General features: G+C 39.3%; 1 protein-coding gene across 3 annotated transcripts in view; it reads right to left on the bottom strand.

Moving 5' to 3' along the window:
- Nucleotides 1–390: 390 nt before the first annotated feature.
- The window catches only part of ARHGAP10 (Rho GTPase activating protein 10), a 784,460-nt gene continuing 762,526 nt past the window's right edge, over nt 391–22,324 (bottom strand). For all 3 annotated transcript variants that reach the window (XM_053703724.1, XM_053703722.1, XM_053703725.1), the window contains one exon: nt 391–1,161. Coding sequence is in view for 2 of the 3 variants with exons in the window: in XM_053703722.1 (XP_053559697.1) it covers nt 1,073–1,161 (89 nt within the window). In the remaining variant the exon portion in view is untranslated. The remainder of the gene's footprint in view (nt 1,162–22,324) is intronic.

The following is a 22,324-nucleotide window of genomic DNA, read 5'->3' as shown; positions in this document are numbered from 1 at the left end:
ATATTTGTATTAATCTCTTTATTTTACAGGTCTGTTCCAGCTTCGTATCTATTAATTTCATCAGGCAGCTTCTCTTAAAGATTTAGGTTTTCAGTTGGGATTTCATAAGTTATCAGTGTTCCACAAAGTTCCCATAATACTATGGTTGATGTGTCACAGAACTGCATGATAATTATGCTTTTAAATTTTGTTTTTTTGTAGCATGAGAGGAAACGCAGTACTCTCAAAAACGTATCTAGCAAAATACATTTATACATTGCTGAGTATGACATTAAATTACTTGTGACTCATTCTATGTATTGTTTTCCTGCCTAGAGTTTCCAGTTATTTTTACATAAAAAAACTGTGCTTCTCTCTATAATCTTGCAATTACAGTAACGTAATATATGGTCCAATGTCAAAAATATTTTATTACAGATAAAGTGAAGTTGGCAGTACTTTATTTTAAAACCAGTAACACTGATCACGTGAAAAAACAAACAAAAACAAAACTAAAACACTGACATAAACGTGACTGCTAAAAAACAATTAACAATATTGAAGGAAAATATATATATATATATAAAATGCTTCATTTTGAAATTGTATGTAAAAGTCCATCTACACAATTTTTCAGATAATGCCAAGCCATAAAATGGTGTACAAATCCAGCTGCATTATATGTGTGTGTGTGTGCTAGATTTCAGCTCATGCGTGTCATTAATCTTTAATTTGTAGTCATCAAGGCAATAAAATAAACCTTTAAATTTAATTAAATATAGTTGCATAAAACACTCTCATTACCTAGGAATGATGTGTGAAATGTGAAAAAAATATTCATATATTAAACTTGAGAGTGGTGATGATATATATATATATTTTTTAAAAGACAACAAATGCAAATGTATATGGTCTAATAAAACATTTAAAAAAAAGTAATTTCAGTTTGGCAATATTTAAAGGACTTTTCACAAAAGTCCTTTATCCAACTGAAGTCTGGTCAGGTGATAAAAGCAGTCACGAAACAAGTAGCGTGACGAACAGAAAATCCATGGATACCATGTACAGCTTCTGAACAATCGAGCACACACAGCTAGAGAAACTGAACATAATTTTGTGGAATAAGTCCTCTCCTGCCATTCAAAGTCCCTTCAAGCCATCCTGGTTCCCTCGAGAAATGAACTACAAAACAAACATAAAACAGGTGTCAGTATTTAAAAATGAAGCTTTGATGTACAGGGTAAATACAAGGCAAGTATGTACATACATAAGGAACAGCATAAATGCTAGAATTGTAAATTAACTCAATATGGTCACCCAATCCATATGTAGTCATAGAAAAAACCTCAGTTCACTGCATAAAGTTATTATGGGTAATAATATTCAAATAAGATGCACAATTTCTCACCTTTTTGTTTCAAAACACCATTTAAATATAAAACCTATTTAATGCATATGAGCATACAGGGAGTGCAGAATTATTAGGCAAATTAGTATTTTGACCACATCATCCTCTTTATGCATGTTGTCTTACTTCAAGCTGTATAGGCTCGAAAGCCTACTACCAATTAAGCATATTTGGTGATGTGCATCTCTGTAATGAGAAGGGGTGTGGTCTAATGACATCAACACCCTATATCAGGTGTGCATAATTATTAGGCAACTTCCTTTCCTTTGGCAAAATGGGTCAAAAGAAGGACTTGACAGGCTCAGAAAAGTCAAAAATAGTGAGATATCTTGCAGAGGGATGCAGCACTCTTAAAATTGCAAAGCTTCTGAAGCGTGATCATCGAACAATCAAGCTCTTCATTCAAAATAGTCAACAGGGTCGCAAGAAGCGTGTGGAAAAACCAAGGCGCAAAATAACTGCCCATGAACTGAGAAAAGTCAAGCGTGCAGCTGCCAAGATGCCACTTGCCACCAGTTTGGCCATATTTCAGAGCTGCAACATCACTGGAGTGCCCAAAAGCACAAGGTGTGCAATACTCAGAAACATGGCCAAGTTAAGAAAGGCTGAAAGACGACCACCACTGAACAAGACACACAAGCTGAAACGTCAAGACTGGGCCAAGAAATATCTCAAGACTGATTTTTCTAAGGTTTTATGGACTGATGAAATGAGAGTGAGTCTTGATGGGCCAGATGGATGGGCCCGTGGCTGGATTGGTAAAGGGCAGAGAGCTCCAGTCCGACTCAGACGCCAGCAAGGTGGAGGTGGAGTACTGGTTTGGGCTGGTATCATCAAAGATGAGCTTGTGGGGCCTTTTCAGGTTGAGGATGGAGTCAAGCTCAACTCCCAGTCCTACTGCCAGTTTCTGGAAGACACCTTCTTCAAGCAGTGGTACAGGAAGAAGTCTGCATCCTTCAAGAAAACATAATTTATGCTTACCTGATAAATTCCTTTCTTCTGTAGTGTGATCAGTCCACGGGTCATCATTACTTCTGGGATATTAACTCCTCCCCAACAGGAAGTGCAAGAGGATTCACCCAGCAGAGCTGCATATAGCTCCTCCCCTCTACGTCACTCCCAGTCATTCGACCAAGGACCAACGAGAAAGGAAAAGCCAAGGGTGAAGTGGTGACTGGAGTATAAATTAAAAAATATTTACCTGCCTTAAAACAGGGCGGGCCGTGGACTGATCACACTACAGAAGAAAGGAATTTATCAGGTAAGCATAAATTATGTTTTCTTCTGTTAAGTGTGATCAGTCCACGGGTCATCATTACTTCTGGGATACCAATACCAAAGCAAAAGTACACGGATGACGGGAGGGATAGGCAGGCTCTTTATACAGAAGGAACCACTGCCTGAAGAACCTTTCTCCCAAAAATAGCCTCCGATGAAGCAAAAGTGTCAAATTTGTAAAATTTGGAAAAAGTATGAAGCGAAGACCAAGTTGCAGCCTTGCAAATCTGTTCAACAGAGGCCTCATTCTTAAAGGCCCAAGTAGAAGCCACAGCTCTAGTAGAATGAGCTGTAATCCTTTCAGGAGGCTGCTGTCCAGCAGTCTCATAAGCTAAACGAATTATGCTACGAAGCCAAAAAGAAAGAGAGGTAGCAGAAGCTTTTTGACCTCTCCTCTGCCCAGAGTAAACGACAAACAGAGAAGACGTTTGTCGAAATTCCTTAGTTGCCTGTAAGTAAAATTTTAGAGCACGGACTACATCCAGGTTGTGCAGTAGACGTTCCTTCTTCGAAGAAGGATTTGGGCATAAAGAAGGAACAACAATCTCTTGATTGATATTCCTGTTAGTGACTACCTTAGGTAAGAACCCAGGTTTAGTACGCAGAACTACCTTATCCGAATGAAAAATCAAATAAGGAGAATCACAATGTAAGGCTGATAACTCAGAGACTCTTCGAGCCGAGGAAATAGCCATTAAAAATAGAACTTTCCAAGATAACAACTTTATATCAATGGAATGAAGGGGTTCAAACGGAACGCCCTGTAAAACATTAAGAACAAGGTTTAAACTCCATGGTGGAGCAACAGTTTTAAACACAGGCTTAATCCTGGCCAAAGCCTGACAAAAAGCCTGGACGTCAGGAACTTCTGACAGACGTTTGTGTAACAGAATGGACAGAGCTGAGATCTGTCCCTTTAATGAACTAGCAGATAAACCCTTTTCTAAACCTTCTTGTAGAAAAGACAATATCCTAGGAATCCTAACCTTACTCCAAGAGTAACCTTTGGATTCACACCAATATAGGTATTTACGCCATATCTTATGGTAAATCTTTCTGGTAACAGGTTTCCTAGCCTGTATTAAGGTATCAATAACTGACTCAGAAAACCCACGTCTTGATAAAATCAAGCGTTCAATTTCCAAGCAGTCAGCTTCAGAGAAGTTAGACTTTGATGTTTGAAGGGACCCTGTATCAGAAGGTCCTGTTTCAGAGGTAGAGACCAAGGTGGACAGGATGACATGTCCACCAGATCTGCATACCAAGTCCTGCGTGGCCACGCAGGTGCTATTAGAATCACTGATGCTCTCTCTTGTTTGATTCTGGCAATCAATCGAGGAAGCATCGGGAAGGGTGGAAACACGTAAGCCATCCTGAAGTCCCAAGGTGCTGTCAGGGCATCTATCAGGACTGCTTCTGGATCCCTGGATCTGGACCCGTAACGAGGAAGCTTGGCGTTCTGTCGAGACGCCATGAGATCTATCTCTGGTTTGCCCCAACGTCGAAGTATTTGGGCAAAGACCTCCGGATGAAGTTCCCACTCCCCCGGATGAAAAGTCTGACGACTTAAGAAATCCGCCTCCCAGTTCTCCACTCCCGGGATGTGGATTGCTGACAGATGGCAAGAGTGAGACTCTGCCCAGCGAATTATCTTTGATACTTCCATCATAGCTAGGGAGCTTCTTGTCCCTCCCTGATGGTTGATGTAAGCTACAGTCGTGATGTTGTCCGACTGAAACCTGATGAAACCCCGCGTTGTCAACTGGGGCCAAGCCAGGAGGGCATTGAGAACTGCTCTCAATTCCAGAATGTTTATTGGCAGGAGACTCTCCTCCTGACTCCATTGTCCCTGAGCCTTCAGAGAATTCCAGACGGCACCCCAACCTAGAAGGCTGGCGTCTGTTGTTACAATTGTCCAGTCTGGTCTGCTGAATGGCATCCCCCTGGACAGATGTGGCCGAGAAAGCCACCAAAGAAGAGAATTTCTGGTCTCTTGATCCAGATTCAGAGAAGGGGATAAGTCTGCGTAATCCCCATTCCACTGACTTAGCATGCACAGTTGCAGTGGTCTGAGGTGTAGGCGTGCAAAGGGTACTATGTCCATTGCCGCTACCATTAAGCCGATTACCTCCATGCATTGAGCCACTGACGGGTGTTGAATGGAATGAAGGGTGCGGCAAGCACTTTGAAGTCTTGTTAACCTGTCCTCTGTCAGGTAAATCTTCATTTTTACAGAATCTATAAGAGTCCCCAGGAAGGGAACTCTTGTGAGTGGAACGAGTGAACTTTTCTTTTCGTTCACCTTCCATCCATGTGACCTTAGAAATGCCAGTACTAACTCTGTATGAGACTTGGCAGTTTGAAAGCTTGAAGCTTGAATCAGAATGTCGTCTAGGTATGGAGCTACCGAGATTCCCCGCGGTCTTAGTACCGCCAGAAGAGCACCCAGAACCTTTGTGAAGATTCTTGGAGCTGTAGCCAATCCGAATGGAAGAGCCACAAACTGGTAATGCCTGTCTAGGAAGGCAAACCTTAGGTACCGGTAATGATCTTTGTGAATCGGTATGTGAAGGTAAGCATCTTTTAAATCTACAGTGGTCATGTACTGACCCTCTTGGATCATAGGTAAAATTGTCCGAATAGTCTCCATCTTGAACGATGGAACTCTTAGGAATTTGTTTAGGATCTTTAAGTCCAGGATTGGTCTGAAAGTTCCCTCTTTTTTGGGAACCACAAACAGATTTGAGTAAAACCCCTGTCCCTGTTCCGATCGTGGAACTGGATGGATTACTCCCATTAACAAGAGCTCTTGTACGCAGCGTAGAAACGCTTCTTTCTTTGTCTGGATTGTTGACAACCTTGACAGATGAAATCTCTCTCCTGGAGGAGAGTATTTGAAGTCCAGAAGGTATCCCTGAGATATTATTTCTAGTGCCCAGGGATCCTGGACATCTCTTGCCCAAGCCTGGGCGAAGAGAGAAAGTCTGCCCCCCACTAGATCCGATCCCGGATCGGGGGCCCTCAATTCATGCTGTTTTAGGGGCAGCAGCAGGTTTCCTGGTCTGCTTGCCCTTGTTCCAGGACTGGTTAGGTTTCCAGCCTTGTCTGTAGCGAGCAACAGCTCCTTCCTGTTTTGGTGCAGAGGAAGTTGATGCTGCTCCTGCTTTGAAATTACGAAAGGAACGAAAATTAGACTGTCTAGTCTTAGCTTTGGCTTTGTCCTGAGGCAGGGCATGGCCTTTACCTCCTGTAATGTCAGCGATAATCTCTTTCAACCCGGGCCCGAATAAGGTCTGCCCTTTGAAAGGTATATTAAGCAATTTAGACTTAGAAGTAACATCAGCTGACCAGGATTTTAGCCACAGCGCCCTGCGTGCCTGAATGGCGAATCCTGAATTCTTCGCCGTAAGTTTAGTTAGATGTACTACGGCCTCTGAAATGAATGAATTAGCTAGTTTAAGGACTCTAAGCCTGTCCGTAATGTCGTCCAGAGTAGCTGAACTAATGTTCTCTTCCAGAGACTCAATCCAGAACGCCGCTGCAGCCGTGATCGGCGCAATGCATGCAAGGGGTTGCAATATAAAACCTTGTTGAACAAACATTTTCTTAAGGTAACCCTCTAATGTTTTATCCATTGGATCTGAAAAAGCACAGCTATCCTCCACCGGGATAGTGGTACGCTTAGCTAAAGTAGAAACTGCTCCCTCCACCTTAGGGACCGTTTGCCATAAGTCCCGTGTGGTGGCGTCTATTGGAAACATTTTTCTAAATATCGGAGGGGGTGAGAATGGCACACCTGGTCTATCCCACTCCTTAGTAACAATTTCAGTAAGTCTCTTAGGTATAGGAAAAACGTCAGTACTCGTCGGTACCGCAAAATATTTATCCAACCTACACATTTTCTCTGGTATTGCAACTGTGTTACAATCATTCAGAGCCGCTAACACCTCCCCTAGTAATACACGGAGGTTTTCCAGTTTAAATTTAAAATTTGAAATATCTGAATCCAGTCTGTTTGGATCAGAACCGTCACCCACAGAATGAAGTTCTCCGTCCTCATGTTCTGCAACCTGTGACGCAGTGTCTGACATGGCCCTAATATTATCAGCGCACTCTGTTCTCACCCCAGAGTGATCACGCTTACCTCTTAGTTCTGGTAATTTAGCCAAAACTTCAGTCATAACAGAAGCCATATCCTGTAATGTGATTTGTAATGGCCGGCCAGATGTACTCGGCGCTACAATATCACGCACCTCCCGAGCGGGAGATGCAGGTACTGGCACGTGAGGCGAGTTAGTCGGCATAACTCTCCCCTCGTTGTTTGGTGAAATTTGTTCAATTGTAGCATCAATACAGTTAGTACATAAATTTCTATTGGGCTCCACTTTGGCATTGCAACAAATGACACAGGTATCTTCCTCTGAATCAGACATGTTTAACACACTAGCAAATAAACTTGCAACTTGGAATACAATTCAATTAGAATAATATTAAAAACGTACTGTGCCTTTAAGAAGCACAGAAAATCTATGACAGTTGAAAATTAATAAATTGAAACAGTTATAGCCTCAATCCTTGTAAACAACACAACTTTAGCAAAGGTTTAATCCCAATAGCAAAGATAACAAATTCTGAAAGCAGGAAACAATTACAGAATAAACGTTTTTTATCACAGTCAACTATAATTCTCACAGCTCTGCTGAGAGAAATTACCTCCCTCAAAATAAGTTTGAAGACCCCTGAGTTCTGTAGAGATGAACCGGATCATGCAGGAAATACAATGAGCTGCTGACTGAAATAACTGATGCATAGAAAAAGCGCCAAAAAACGGCCCCTCCCCCTCACACACAGCAGTGAGAGAGAACAGAAACTGTCAGAAAAAGATTAAGCAACTGCCAAGTGGAAAAATGGTGCCCAAACATTTATTCACTCAGTACCTCAGCAAATGAAAACGATTTTACATTCCAGCAAAAACGTTAAACATAATTTCTAGTTAATAAACAGCTTTATGTACTTCTTACAGTGTAATTCTAGTGAAGTACCATTCCCCAGAATACTGAAGTGTAAAGTATACATACATGACATTATATCGGTATGGCAGGATTTTCTCATCAATTCCATTGTCAGAAAATAAAAGCTGCTACATACCTCTATGCAGATTCATCTGCCCGCTGTCCCCTGATCTGAAGTTTACCTCTCCTCAGATGGCCGAGAAACAGCAATATGATCTTAACTACTCCGGCTAAAATCATAGCAAAAACTCTGGTAGATTCTTCTTCAAACTCTGCCAGAGAGGTAATAACACACTCCGGTGCTATTTTAAAATAACAAACTTTTGATTGAAGATATAAAACTAAGTATAATCACCATAGTCCTCTCACACATCCTATCTAGTCGTTGGGTGCAAGAGAATGACTGGGAGTGACGTAGAGGGGAGGAGCTATATGCAGCTCTGCTGGGTGAATCCTCTTGCACTTCCTGTTGGGGAGGAGTTAATATCCCAGAAGTAATGATGACCCGTGGACTGATCACACTTAACAGAAGAAAAACATGATTTTCATGCAGGACAATGCTCCATCACACGGGTCCAAGTACTCCACAGCGTGGCTGGCAAGAAAGGGTATAAAAGAAGAAAATCTAATGACATGGCCTCCTTGTTCACCTGATCTGAACCCCATTGAGAACCTGTGGTCCATCATCAAATGTGAGATTTACAAGGAGGGAAAACAGTACACCTCTCTGAACAGTGTCTGGGAGGCTGTGGTTGCTGCTGCACGCAATGTTGGTGGTGAACAGATCAAAACACTGACAGAATCCATGGATGGCAGGCTTTTGAGTGTCCTTGCAAAGAAAGGTGGCTATATTGGTCACTGATTTGTTTTTGTTTTGTTTTTGAATGTCAGAAATGTATATTTGTGAATGTTGAGATGTTATATTGGTTTCACTGGTAAAAATAAATAATTGAAATGGGTATATATTTGTTTTTTGTTAAGTTGCCTAATAATTATGCACAGTAATAGTCACCTGCACACACAGATATCCCCCCAAAATAGCTAAAACTAAAAACAAACTAAAAACTACTTCCAAAAATATTCAGGTTTGATATTAATGAGTTTTTTTTAGTTCATTGAGAACATGGTTGTTGTTCAATAATAAAATTAATCCTCAAAAATACAACTTGCCTAATAATTCTGCACTCCCTGTAGCTTGTGCTGATCATGTGCTATAGAAGCTGATAATTAGAGAAAGACAGACAGAATAGAAACAAACAACAATGCAGTAAACATTCATTCATTTTGTTGCCTGCTTTTGCTGTAAATACCAAAAAGCGGGTTTGCTATAGTCCCTCTAAAGAGGGCTTAAAACCTTGTAATCCCCGGTAATATGACAGTGTTAAAACATATTTTAAACATTAAGAGCTAAATGTATTAGGCAGCAGATGATGCTTTTGAGCCCTTTGTGCAATGTACGAAGCACTGAAACCTTGTCCATCAACCTATTAATACATGAAGCACTTAGGTCTAGATCTGTGTAATTCAAAGAGTCCAAAGATGCACCAACATCTGCACATATAATAAACTTCTATGGGGGTGCACATTAAAATTCCTGTCAGGTAATGATTGAGCTATAAGCCAAAGGATGTGCTAAGCTGATGGAGCATAAGTAGTGGACTTCTTCATGCTGTTTTCTACTATATACAAAATAAAAGGTGCAAACAGAACCTTCCACAGTCTCTCTAGACTTCTAATATAGCAATTTGCGCAGATCTCAATGGGGAACACATTTTATGAGTATAAAAGGAAGTTTGTAGCAAAGAAATGTATAGCCCTTTTTATTAAAAACTATCGGCTAGATTATGAGTTTTGCGGTAAGAGGGGTGCGCTGGTATTACAGGTTTTCCTAAACCTGGCGTTATTAGGCAAGAAGTGAGCGTAAAGCAAAATTGAGCTCCATACTGCACTCCAATACCAGCGCTGCTTAAGTCAGCGGTGAGCTGGTTGTACGTGCTTGTGCACGATTTTCCCATAGACATCAATGGGGAGAGCTGGTGAAAAAAAGCCTAACACCTGCAAAAAAGCAGCGTAAAGCTCCGTAACGCAGCCCCATCGATTCCTATGGGGAAACAAAATGTATGTTTACACCTAACACCCTAACATGAACCCTGATTCTAAACAACCCTAATCTTACACTTATTAACCCCTAATCTGCCGCTCCCAACATCGCCGACACCTACATTATACTTATTAACCCCTAATCTGCCGCTCCGGACATCGCCGACACCTACATTATACTTATTAACCCCTAATCTGCTGCTCCGGACATCGCCGACACCTACATGATACTTATTAACCCCTAATCTGCAGCCCCCAATGTCGCCGCAACCAACCTACACTTATTAACCCCTAATCTTCCGCCCCCAAAGTCGTCCCCACTATAATAAACATATTAACCCCTAATCTGCCTCCCCTAACATCGTCGCCGCCTACCTACATTTATTAACCCCTAATCTGCCGCCCTCAACGTCGCCGCCACTATATTAAATTTATTAACCCCTAAACCTAAGTCTAACCATAAACCCTAACACCCCCTAACTTAAATATAATTAAAATAAATCTAAATAAAAATTCTTATCATTAACTAAATAATTCCTATTTAAAACTAAATACTTACCTATAAAATAAACCCTAAGATAGCTACAATATAACTAATAGTTACATTGTATCTAGGTTAGGTTTTATTTTTATTTTACAGGCAAGTTTGTATTTATTTTAACTAGGTAGACTAGTTAGTAAATAGTTATTAACTATTTATTAACTACCTAGCTAAAATAAATACAAATTTACCTGTAAAATAAAACCTAACCTTAGTTACACTAACACCTAACCTTACAGTACAATTAAATAAATTGCCTAAATTAAATACAATTAACAAAATTAAATACAATTACCTAAATTACAAAAAATAAAACAGTAAATTACAAAAAATAAAAAACAAATTACAAGATATTTAAACTAATTACACCTAATCTAATAGCCCTATCAAAATAAAAAAGCCCCCCAAACCCTAGCCTAAACTAAACTACCAATAGCCCTTAAAAGGGCCTTTTGCGGGGCATTGCCCCAAAGAAATCAGCTCTTTTACCTGTAAAACAAAATACAAACAACCCCCCAACAGTAAAACCCACCACCCACACAACCAACCCCCCAAATAAAACCCTAACTAAAAAAATCTAAGCTCCCCATTGCCCTGAAAAGGGCATTTGTATGGGCATTGCCCTTAAAAAGGCATTTAGCTCTATTGCTGCCCAAACCCTAATCTAAAAATAAAACCCACCCAATAATCCCTTAAAAAAACTAACACTAACCCCTGAAGATCCACTTACAGTTTTGAAGACCCGACATCCATCATCAAGCCGGAAGAAGTCCTCAACGAAGCGGCAAGAAGTCCTCAACGAAGCTGGGAGAAGTATTCATCCAAGCAGGGAGAAGTGGTCCTCCAGACGGGCAGAAGTCTTCATCCAGATGGCATCTTCTATCTTCATCCATTCGGCGAGGAGCAGGTCCATCTTTAAGACATCCAGTGCAGAGCATCCTCTTCTTACGACAACTACGCCTTTAAGTGATGTCATCCAAGACGGCATCCCTTAGATTCCAATTGGCTGAAAGAATTCTATCAGCCAATCGGAATTAAGGTTGAAAAAATCCTATTGGCTGATGCAATCAGGCAATAGGATTGAACTTCAATCCTATTGGCTGATCCAATCAGCCAATAGGATTGAGCTCGCATTCTATTGGCTGTTCCAATCAGCCAATAGAATGTGAGCTCAACCCTATTGACTGATTGCATCAGCCAATAGGATTTTTTCAACCTTAATTCCGATTGGCTGATAGAATTCTATCAGCCAATTGGAATCTAAGGGACGCCATCTTGGATGACATCACTTAAAAGAACCTTCATTCGTCGGGTAGTCGTCGGAAGAAGAGGATGCTCCGCGTCGGATGTCTTGAAGATGGACCCGCTCCGCGCTGGATGGATGAAGATAGAAGATGCCGTCTGGAGGACCACTTCTCCCGGCTTGGATGAAGACTTCTCCCGGCTTCGTTGAGGACTTCTTGCCGCTTCGATGAGGACTTCTCCTGGCTTCGTTGAGGATGGATGTCGGCTCTTCAAAACTATAAGTGGATCTTCAGGGGTTAGTGTTAGTTTTTTTTTAAGGGTTTATTGGGTGGGTTTTATTTTTAGGTTAGAGCTTTGGGCTGCAATAGAACTAAATGCCCTTTTAAGGGCAATGCCCATACAAATGCCCTTTTCAGGGCAATGGGGAGCTTAGTTTTTTTTTTAGTTAGGGTTTTATTTGGGGGGTTGGTTGTGTGGGTGGTGGGTTTTACTGTTGGGGGGGTGTTTGTATTTTGTTTTACAGGTAAAAGAGCTGATTTCTTTGGGGCAATGCCCCGCAAAAGGCCCTTTTAAGGGCTATTGGTAATTTAGTTTAGGCTAGGGTTTTTTTTTATTTTGGGGGAGCTTTTTTATTTTGATAGGGCTATTAGATTAGGTGTAATTAGTTTAAATATCTTGTAATTTGTTTTTTATTTTGTGTAGTTTAGTGTTTGTTTTTTTTGTTATTTATGTAATTATATTTAATTTAGGTAATTGATTTAATTGTAGTGTAAGGTTAGATGTTAGTGTAAGACAGGTTAGGTTTTACTTTACAGGTAAATTTGTATTTATTTTAGCTATTATAATAACTAAAGCTATTTATTATAACTATTTAGTAACTATTCTACCTAGTTAAAATAAATACAAACTTGCCTGTAAAATAAAAATAAACCCTAAGCTAGATACAATGTAACTATTAGTTATATTATAGCTAGTTTAGGGTTTATTTTATAGGTAAGTATTTAGTTTTAAATAGGAATTATTTAGTTATTATTTATTTAGATTTATTTTAATTAAATTTAAGTTAGGGGGTGTTAGGGTTAGACTTAGGTTTAGGGGTTAATAACTTTAGTATAGTGGCAGCGACGTTGGGGGCGGCAGATTAGGGGTTAATAAATGTAGGTAGGGGCGGCGATGTTAGGGGCGGCAGATTAGGGGTTAATAATATTTAACTAGTGTTTGCGATGCGGGAGTACGGCGGTTTAGGGGTTAATATGTTTATTCTAGTGGCGGCGATGTCGGGAGCGGCAGATTAGGGGTTAAAATTTTTATTTTAGTGTTTGCGATGCAGGAGGGCCTCGGTTTAGGGGTTAATAGGTAGTTTATGGGTGTTACTTTTTAGCACTTTAGTTATGAGTTTTATGCTACAGCTCTGTAGTGTAAAACTCATAACTACTGACTTTAGAGTGCGCTACGAATCTTGCGGGATAGGCTGTACCGCTCACTTTTTGGCCTAAAAAAAAAAAGCTTGGAAGTCCCATTGAAAAAAGACTTTTAAAAAATTACGTAAGTTAATTTGCGGTACAGCCAAAAAAGTGTGCGGGACAAGTGTGCGGGACATTGCTCTTGAGATAGGGGAATTGGTCACTAAAAAGTGTTGAGCATTTTTATTATGTTTTAATTGGAGCTTATGTTTTTATACTTTGATGTTGCTGGAATAACTTTTTTTGGCTTTTGGGCACTGTACTTCCTGTGAGTATTTTTTTAATAGTACCCTACACCTACAGTATCTCACAAAAGTGAGTACACCCCTCACATTTTTGTAAAAATGTTATTATATCTTTTCCTGTGACAACACTGAAGAAATGACACTACAATGTAAAGTAGTGAGTGTACAGCCTGTATAACAGTGTAAATTTGCTGTCCCCTCAAAATAACTCAACACACAGCTATTAATGTCTAAACCATTGGCAACAAAAGTGAGTACAAGTGGAAATGTCCAAATTAGGCCTAATTAACCATTTTCCCTCCCCGGTGTCATGTGACTCGTTAGTGTTACAAGGTCTCAGGTGTGAATGGGGAGCATGTGTGTTAAATTTGGTGTTATCGCTCTCACACTCTCTCATACTGGTCACTGGAAGTTCAACATGGCACCTCATGGCAAAGAACTCTCTGAGGATCTGAAAAAAAGAATTGTTGCTCTACATAAAGATGGCCTAGGCTATAAGAAGATTGCCAAGACTCTGAAACTGAGCTGCAGCACGGTGGACAAGACCATACAGCAGTTTCACAGGACAGGTTCCACTCAGAACATGCCTCGTCATGGTCGACCAAATAAGTTGAGTGCACATGCTCACCATCATATCTAGAGGTTGTCTTTGGGAAATAGACGTATGAGTGCTGCCAGCATTGCTGCAGAGGTTGGAGGGGTCAGCCTGTCAGCGCTCAGACTATACAACGCACACTGCATCAAATTGGTCTGCATGGCTGTCGTCCCATCTAAAGATGATGCACAAGAAAGACTGCAAACAGTTTGCTGAAGACAAGCAGACTAAGGACATGGATTACTGGAACCATGTCTTGTGGTCCAATGAGACCAAAATAAACTTATTTGGTTCAGATGGTGTGAAGCGTGTGTGGAGGCAACCAGGTGAGGAGTACAAAGACAAGTGTGTCTTACCTACAGTCAAGCATGGTGGTGGGAGTGTCATGGTCTGGGCCTGCATGAGTGTTGCCAGCACTGGGAAACTACAGTTCATTGAGGGAACCATGAATGCAAACATCTACTGTGACATACTGAAGCAGAACATAATCCTCTCCCTTTGGAGAATGAGCCGCAGGACAGTATTCCAACATGATAATGACCCCAAACACACCTCCAAGATGACCACTGCCTTGCTAAAGAAGCTGAGGGTAAAGGTGATGGACTGGCCAAGCATGTCTCCATACCTAAACCCTATTGAGCATCAAACGGAAGGTTTGTGGGGCATCAAACGGAAGGTGGGGGAGCTCTCTGTGATGTCGTCATGGAGGAGTGGAAGAGGACTCCAGTGGCAACCTGTGAAGCTCTGGTGAACTCCATGCCCAAGAGGGTTAAGGCAGTGCTGGAAAATAATGGTGACCACACAAAATATTGACATTTTGGGTCCAATTTGGACATTTCCACTTAAGGGTGTACTCACTTTTGTTTCCAATGGTTTAGACATTAATGGCTGTGTGTTGAGTTATTTTGAGGGGACAGCAAATTTACACTGTTATACAGGCTGTACACTCACTACTTTACATTGTAGCAAAGTGTCATTTCTTCAGTGTTGTCACATTAAAATATATAATAAAATATTTACAAAAATGTGAGGGGTGTACTCACTTTTGTGAGATACTGTATACACACACTCTACACTATATATGGTTCCTTTTCTCTGTGTCAAGCCTGGAACAGTTTGGAGCTGTTCCTTTGGGAAACTTCTTGAGGGGAAGGTTGTGTTAACCATTGAGATCTGTGCCACTATTTGGGTTAGTTCTCTACTATACAATAAATAATAATAGTTTACTTTAGGACTCAAAAAGTGCTACATTTTATAGCTGTATTTTGAGCTTGAGCGTAACAATTAGCTCATCACTTGTATTACAAGCGCAAAGGGCGCAATTATTACTGTGCCCTGCACTATCCATTAATAGAATAGTGAGTATTAAGATTTGTAACCAACCATTTGTAATAGAAGATTGCGCATTATTCTTAGCGGGGGACCAAGTGCAAGACAACACACTCTGCACTGTTAATTATGCACCACTTGTAATCTACCCATTATTGTGTATACAGATCACACCATTAGCCAAAAATAGTACATTGAGTTAAATGAAACAGTGGTACATTCAGCAAGTCAAGGGTGCATCCCTATGTACTGGTGTTGAACTCCAATTTTAGGTCTCAACTACAATTCTCAAATCAATTGAATTTAAATAACAAAGTGAAAATACATCACAACACTAAGAAGAACAGTTTGTTATTTCATGCCAAAGGGTTTGTTAACTGATAAAAAGATCAAATGTCCTGATAAATATATAAAAAAAAACCTAAAATTAAAATTGTAAGAAGGGTAATAGGTGATGATAAAAGTTACTCATCAGGATGCTCCTTTTTTAATGAGGTAGTCAGGGAAAGGTAAGCAGAGGTTAGACATATTTCTTGATACTTCCAATTAAGTGCAGATCATTTTAAATTATGTTGATATAAACAAACACTGTCAAAGAAGCTCTTGGTGCATTTGCATGATTGCATATTTTGCATTTCATTTACAGGGAAAAATACATTTTTGAAATGCCAAAACAAAATAGATGGTGTGATGAAGTTCTAAACAGAAAGAAATGGCGGTAACAAAGTTTGTGAACGATGCAGTGCACTATCGATAGATTTTTCAAAGTACTTGGCCTCAATAAAAGGGCATTAGGTACTTTTTCTCTTTTTACAACAATAGGTCTAGGGTAATGAATGATGTTTTGTCAGATGTGGTGAGAATATAAAATGTAATCAAGAGGTGATTCCCTATGAAGTAATTACATTTTACTGATATCCAAAACTATTATAAACACTATAGAATCTCATTCAGAACTAAAAGTCTTAAGATCTTTTTCCAACTTTGGCATATATTACGAGTAGAGCGCTATCTTAACGTGCGCCTGTAAAGGGGCAAATAACCAGCCATTACAAGCTCACTTTAAGCTTAGCGCAATTAGCCAGAGGTCAGACAACAAATATGGCGCTTGCGCAAGCACAATATTGCACTCCACTCTAGCCCTTTATTACTAAAATACACTGCTTATGATACAAACATTTCTGTTTAGCTTGTAATGACTTCCTATAGAAATATTTCCCTCAGTTTAATGACAGGAGAACGTTTATAAAGGAAAAAATTATTATGATCACACTCATTCACACATGATGAATATGAAGCACTTTATCATTTGTAAGAAGACTGGCAGCTTCAGGAGTGGACTAAACTGCACATTGACATTCACTAGAGGGGAGGATCGACAGGGAAAACAAACGCTATATTCGGCTTAATGTCCCACGTAGGGATCCATAGTTTTATGATGGAGTCCAATTAACTGCTTCTTCAGAGAGTAATAACCATGGACTACAGCTCCTCAAATGCAGTGTCTGTGCATGTTTGGTCTATCTAGACCAGAGCTTTACAAACTTTTCATGTTGGTGACACACTTTTTAAACCTTACACAATTTTGCGACAAAGTAATGCAGTTGTACTAGCAAACATGAGGTTAAACTAACTTCTTTTAAGAGATACAGACACATACATAAATGATATAATAACAAAATGTATTTACAAGTAACAGTATGTTAGTATGTGCAAGAATTAAAAAAAAGTTTAATAACACCAATTACTATGTACCATTTTAATGGGATGTATGAGGTTGATGGGATGAACACAGTTTCTTAATATTTGGTGGAATATAAGATAAAGACACTTGCATTTCATCATCAAGCATTTTTAAGCTTCCACTTCCTATCCATATATCAAGAGCAGGAGCAGCAATGCACTACTGGGAGCTAGCTGCTGACTGGTAGCTGCACATGCATGGCTTTTGTCATTGGCTCACCCAGTATGTTCAGCTAGCTCCCAGTAGTGCATCACTGCCTTCAACAACGGATACCAAAGAGAATGAAAAAAAAATGAACAACAGAAGTAAATTGGAAAGTTGCTTTAAAATTATCTGAATCACGAAAGAAAAATATTGGGGTTCATGTCCCTTTATAATGGAACACAGCTTTAAATAAACCATCATCTTCAAATAAGCTTAAAGGGACAATAAAGTCAAAATTAAACTTTCATGATTCAGATAGGGCATGCAATTTTAAACAACTTTCCAATTTACTTTTATCATCAAATTTGCTTTGCTCCCTTGGTGGTATTTTTGAAAAGCTAAACCTAGACAGGCTCAAACTGATTTCTAAACCGTTGAAAACCGCCTCTTAGCTCAGAGCAGTTTGAAAGTTTTTCACAGTTAGACAGTACTAGTTCATGTGTGTCATATAGATAACATTGTACTCACTCCTCTGGAGTTATTTAGGAGTATGCACTGATTGGCTAAACTACATGTCTGTCAAAAGCACTGATATAAGGGGGCAGTCTGCAGAGGCTTAGATACAAGGTAATCACAGAGGTAAAACATATATTAATATATTAATATAACTGTGTTGGTTACACAAAACTGGGGAATGGGTAATAAAGGGATTATCTATCTTTTTATACAATAAACATTCTGGTGTAGACTGTCCCTTTAAACTGTTAAATGTGGCATTCCCTGTTGGACACAAGATATGTTTCCTGTATAACTATTGCTATTGGCAATGTGTATGAAAGTTAAGTATCATACTGTCTTAGCTGCAGTTCTTGTGACTTGTAGACATCAGCTTCTTACTTATGTCAGCTGTATGTGTTAAAGAAGAAGCAATGTCTCCTTCCACTCCAGTCAGTGCCAGATCAGGATAAATGCACCAAATTATTCAAAGGGACAATCAAACTAATTTTTCTTTTGTTCTGTCCTGTGGCTGCCCATATTTCCCTCTCCCCATGGAGTGCAAGCAAACAAATCTCCCCAAAATCAGAAGAGCAATTGAATGAATCCCTTCACTAGATTACAAAGAATTTGTGATAGAAAGAACATTGAAGGACAACAATTACTTAATAAAGTCTATGTGATTATCCAATAATATAATACCAATGGATTTAAACATTGTGTACTGTTCTCTAAAGTAAATGATAACCATAAGACAAAGGAATGGAAATGGAATTGACAACAGAATTCTTTAAGATTGTTCCATCTGACTCTGAAGCTTTCTTAGAATTTTAAATTCAATTTCAAGCGTTTTTAGGAATCAAACAGCTCCCAGTGTTCCCACATAATTATTAACATACATAGAGTAAAAATGCCACTCAGAATTTTAGACCTGCTGCGCTTAAACCTTGGTAAGGTGGACTGCTGGGGAGTCTGTAAAAAAAACACTTTGACTTCCGACTTTAGCTCAGCGTTTAAGCTGCCACCCTCAGAGCTCTGTGAGTCCAACTGACTACTGCCCTCGCTGCAAACACACTGCTGTCCCACTCACTGACAACACATGCAGTCACAAGCCGATTGAGGATACTACATGAGCAGTCAGGAGCCAATGTGCCGCCAAAGCCATAAATGGTAATAGTTTCAGTTCTGGCTGAGCTGCGACAATAGGTTAAGATGATCTGTGTCAACCACTTTATATGTGTAGCAGGCAGGCGGAAAGTCGCTAACCAAAATAAAATTTAAAAAATAAATAAAAAAAAGTTTGTGCTGAAGCTGGGAAACACCTACACACTGCCGCCGACCCACTAATGTGTCATGGCACACAGTTTGGAAAGAACTGATTTAGACTATTACAGTTGAGTGTTTTGTAGAAATGTCTGTAAGTTTCCCAGTGTGACATTCTCTCAGGAGGAGATACTACCAAAAGGTATGAATACTACGGTTCTGCACAAACTTGTAAAATCAATGCAAGCTATGGGGACCATACCAGATATTGAGATTTTTTTTTCCAGTATGTACTAAAAACCATATTATTTACTTTTTTTTGTTTAAATTATGTATTTTTGTTTGAAATACTGCATTTGTGGTCCAATACACACATTTTTCAGAAATGCAAAAATAACAGCAAATTATGGTATTGAACCCAGAGTTCTGGACCCTACTCTAGACAGGTGTCTACATGTTTTTTTTTCTATAATGAAGTGCGTTTAAGGAGCAGGAAAGGCATCAAATCAGATGACTGCTTGGCTTTGGTTATGGCATTGATAATGTACTATTATATGTACTATCAATAAACTCTGGACTTTTACCTCTTTTTTGGCTTGTTAAATTACCTGTTTTGTGAGACTTAAACCTCTACAGATTGGGAGCAGCAGAGCTGAATTTGGGCTCATATGATGCAATGCTTCCACCAATAGGTAACATCTTAGGGGTAGTATAGTGTTGGAAGTTGTGGTAAACAGACATTAGCTTTCTGAGTCTTCTCCACAGCGCCCCTGGCTAAATAAACACTCTCCAGTAATGGGCTCTACCAAAAATTCTGAGTGGTGCAATACAACTGAGTGGTGAACAAAAATGACAAACAGATGTCCAAAGGAAATGATAAAATTGCATGCCAGATGCAGAATTTAACAAAAGGATTTTATTTCCACACAGCACCCTCTACTGGAGCTTAATCATAGTCTGCTTCAAAATTGTATAAATTCTGTTTATACTGTTTTACCTCTAGCCACCACCAATTTAAAAGAAAACCCACAAAAAAGCTAAGCAAAGAAGCAAAGCTACAGTAATTATTACTGATATTTAAATATTCACAGAGAGAAATCTTCCAATGAGCAGTCACTTTGTTGTTGTAAAGTCCTTTAACAATTAAATATAGTATAGACACATACAACTATTTAGTGTATTCACTATATATTCTAATGACAAACAGTATGCTCTCTACTTCCCCCTACGTCCTTCATGAGCTCTTTAATTTAAATGCATGCATGACTATATCTGCAAAGTACTTAGAGGTAATAAACCTTTAATGCTTGAGAGCAAAGCTAGAGAACCACATTTGTCATTTTAGGAAGAAAGCTTTTTGGGTAGGATTAGTTAGGAATCAAGGGGTAGGAGGTGTCAGATGGGAGGGTAATCTCTACTCTACAGCAAAAATTAACCAAACAACATGATTAACCCTTTCACTGTCAGGAATTTAAGTGTGGTGTGCAGTTGCAATTAGCGGCCTTGTTCTGAACAAAGGGGACCCCAGAGAAGCTTTTACAACGATTTATCTTATGACTGCAGTAGTTGTGTGTAAATAATTTAATTGAGAAACCCAAAGTTTGCAAAAAAAAACAAAACAATTTAAAAATGTTCTATTTCTGTTTAAATCTTATCTGCACAAATCTCTTTTCTCTTCCCGGTAGTAAAGGGGTTAATGACTATCAGCATCTGTAATTAGCTAATTTTGAAATTCTGTTGTGCAATCCAGTTTAAGCAGATTCTCATGTAAACTGTTGCGTTCATGATAAGCTGACTGAATCTTCTCTGCTTCATTTCTATATAAACATCATTGAAGTCACTGACTGCAGCATATTAAATATAACTTGTCATTTGCATTTATTTATTATATGGAGTTAAGAGACTGATACAATGCAAGTACTTGATTACATGGCCTACATACACCTAGATTACGAGTTTTGCGTTAACAGGGGTGCAGTGCTAACGAGCAGTTTATGCTCACCGCTCACTTGCAGACAGCGCTGGTATTACGGGTTTTTAGAAACCCGGTGTTAACTGCAAAAAAGTGAGCGAAGAGCAAAATGCTTTGCTCCACATCTCACCTCAATACCAGCGCTGCTTACGTTAGCGGTGAGTTGGTAAAACGTGCTTGTGCACGATTTTCCCATAGGAATCAATGGGGGAGAGCCGGCTGAAAAAAAACCTAACACCTGCAAAAAAGCAGCGTTCAGCTTCTAATGCAGCCCCATTGATTCCTATGGGGAAATAAAAGTTATGTCTACACCTAACACCCTAACATGAACCCCCGAGTCTAAACACCCCTAATATTACACTTATTAACCACTAATCTGCCGCCCCTGACATCGCTGACACCTACATTATATTATTAACCCATAATCTGCCGCTCCGGACACTCTGCCGCCACCTACATTATAGTTATGCACCCCTAATCTGCTGCCCCCAACATCGCCGAACCCTACATTATATTTATTAACCCCTAATCTGCCTCCCCCAATGTCGCCGCAACCTAACTACATTTATTAACCCCTAATCTGCCGCCACCACTAAAATAAACATATTAACCCCTAAACCTAAGTCTAACCCTAACCCCCCTAACTTAAATATAATTAAAATAAATAAATTACTACAATTAACTAAATTATTCCTATTTAAAACTAAATACTTACCTGTAATATAAACCCTAAGCTAGCTACAATATAACTAATAATTACATTGTATCTAGCTTAGGGTTTATTTTTATTTTACAGGCACATTTGTATTTATTTTAACTAGGTACAATAGTTATTAAATAGTTATTAACTATTTAATAACTACCAAGCTAAAATAAATACAAAAGTACCTGTAAAATAAAACCTAACCTAAGTTACAATTACACCTAACACTACACTACAATTAAATTAATTACCTAAATTAAATACAATTAATTACAATTAAATAAAATTATCTAAAGTACAAAAACAAACAAACACTAAATTACAGAAAATAATAAAGAAATTACAAGATTTTTAAACTAATTACACTTAATCTAATCCCCCTAACAAAATAAAAAAGCCCCCCCAAAATAAAAAAGCCCTACCCTACACTAAATTACAAATAGCCCTTAAAAGGGCCGTTTGTGGGGCATTGCCCCAAAGTAATCAACTCTTTTACCTGAAAAAAAAGTACAAATACCCCCCCAACATTAAAACCCACCACCCACACAACCAACCCTACTCTAAAACCCACCCAATCCCCCCTTAAAAAACCCTAACACTAACACCTTGAAGATCGCCCTACCCTGAGACGTCTTCACCCAACCGGGCAGAAGTGGTCCTCCAGACGGGCAGAAGTGTTCATCCAACTGGGCAGAAGTCTTCATCCAGACGGCATCTTCTATCTTCATCCATCCAGAGCAGAACGGGTCCATCTTCAAGACATCCGACACGGAGCATCCTCTTCTTTCTTCGTCCGATGACTGAATGA

Source organism: Bombina bombina, chromosome 2 (assembly GCF_027579735.1).
Source record: "Bombina bombina isolate aBomBom1 chromosome 2, aBomBom1.pri, whole genome shotgun sequence".
In the NCBI taxonomy this organism is placed as follows: domain Eukaryota; kingdom Metazoa; phylum Chordata; class Amphibia; order Anura; family Bombinatoridae; genus Bombina; species Bombina bombina.
Note: the sequence above shows the minus strand (reverse complement) of the source record. Positions and strands in the feature narration are given on the sequence as shown.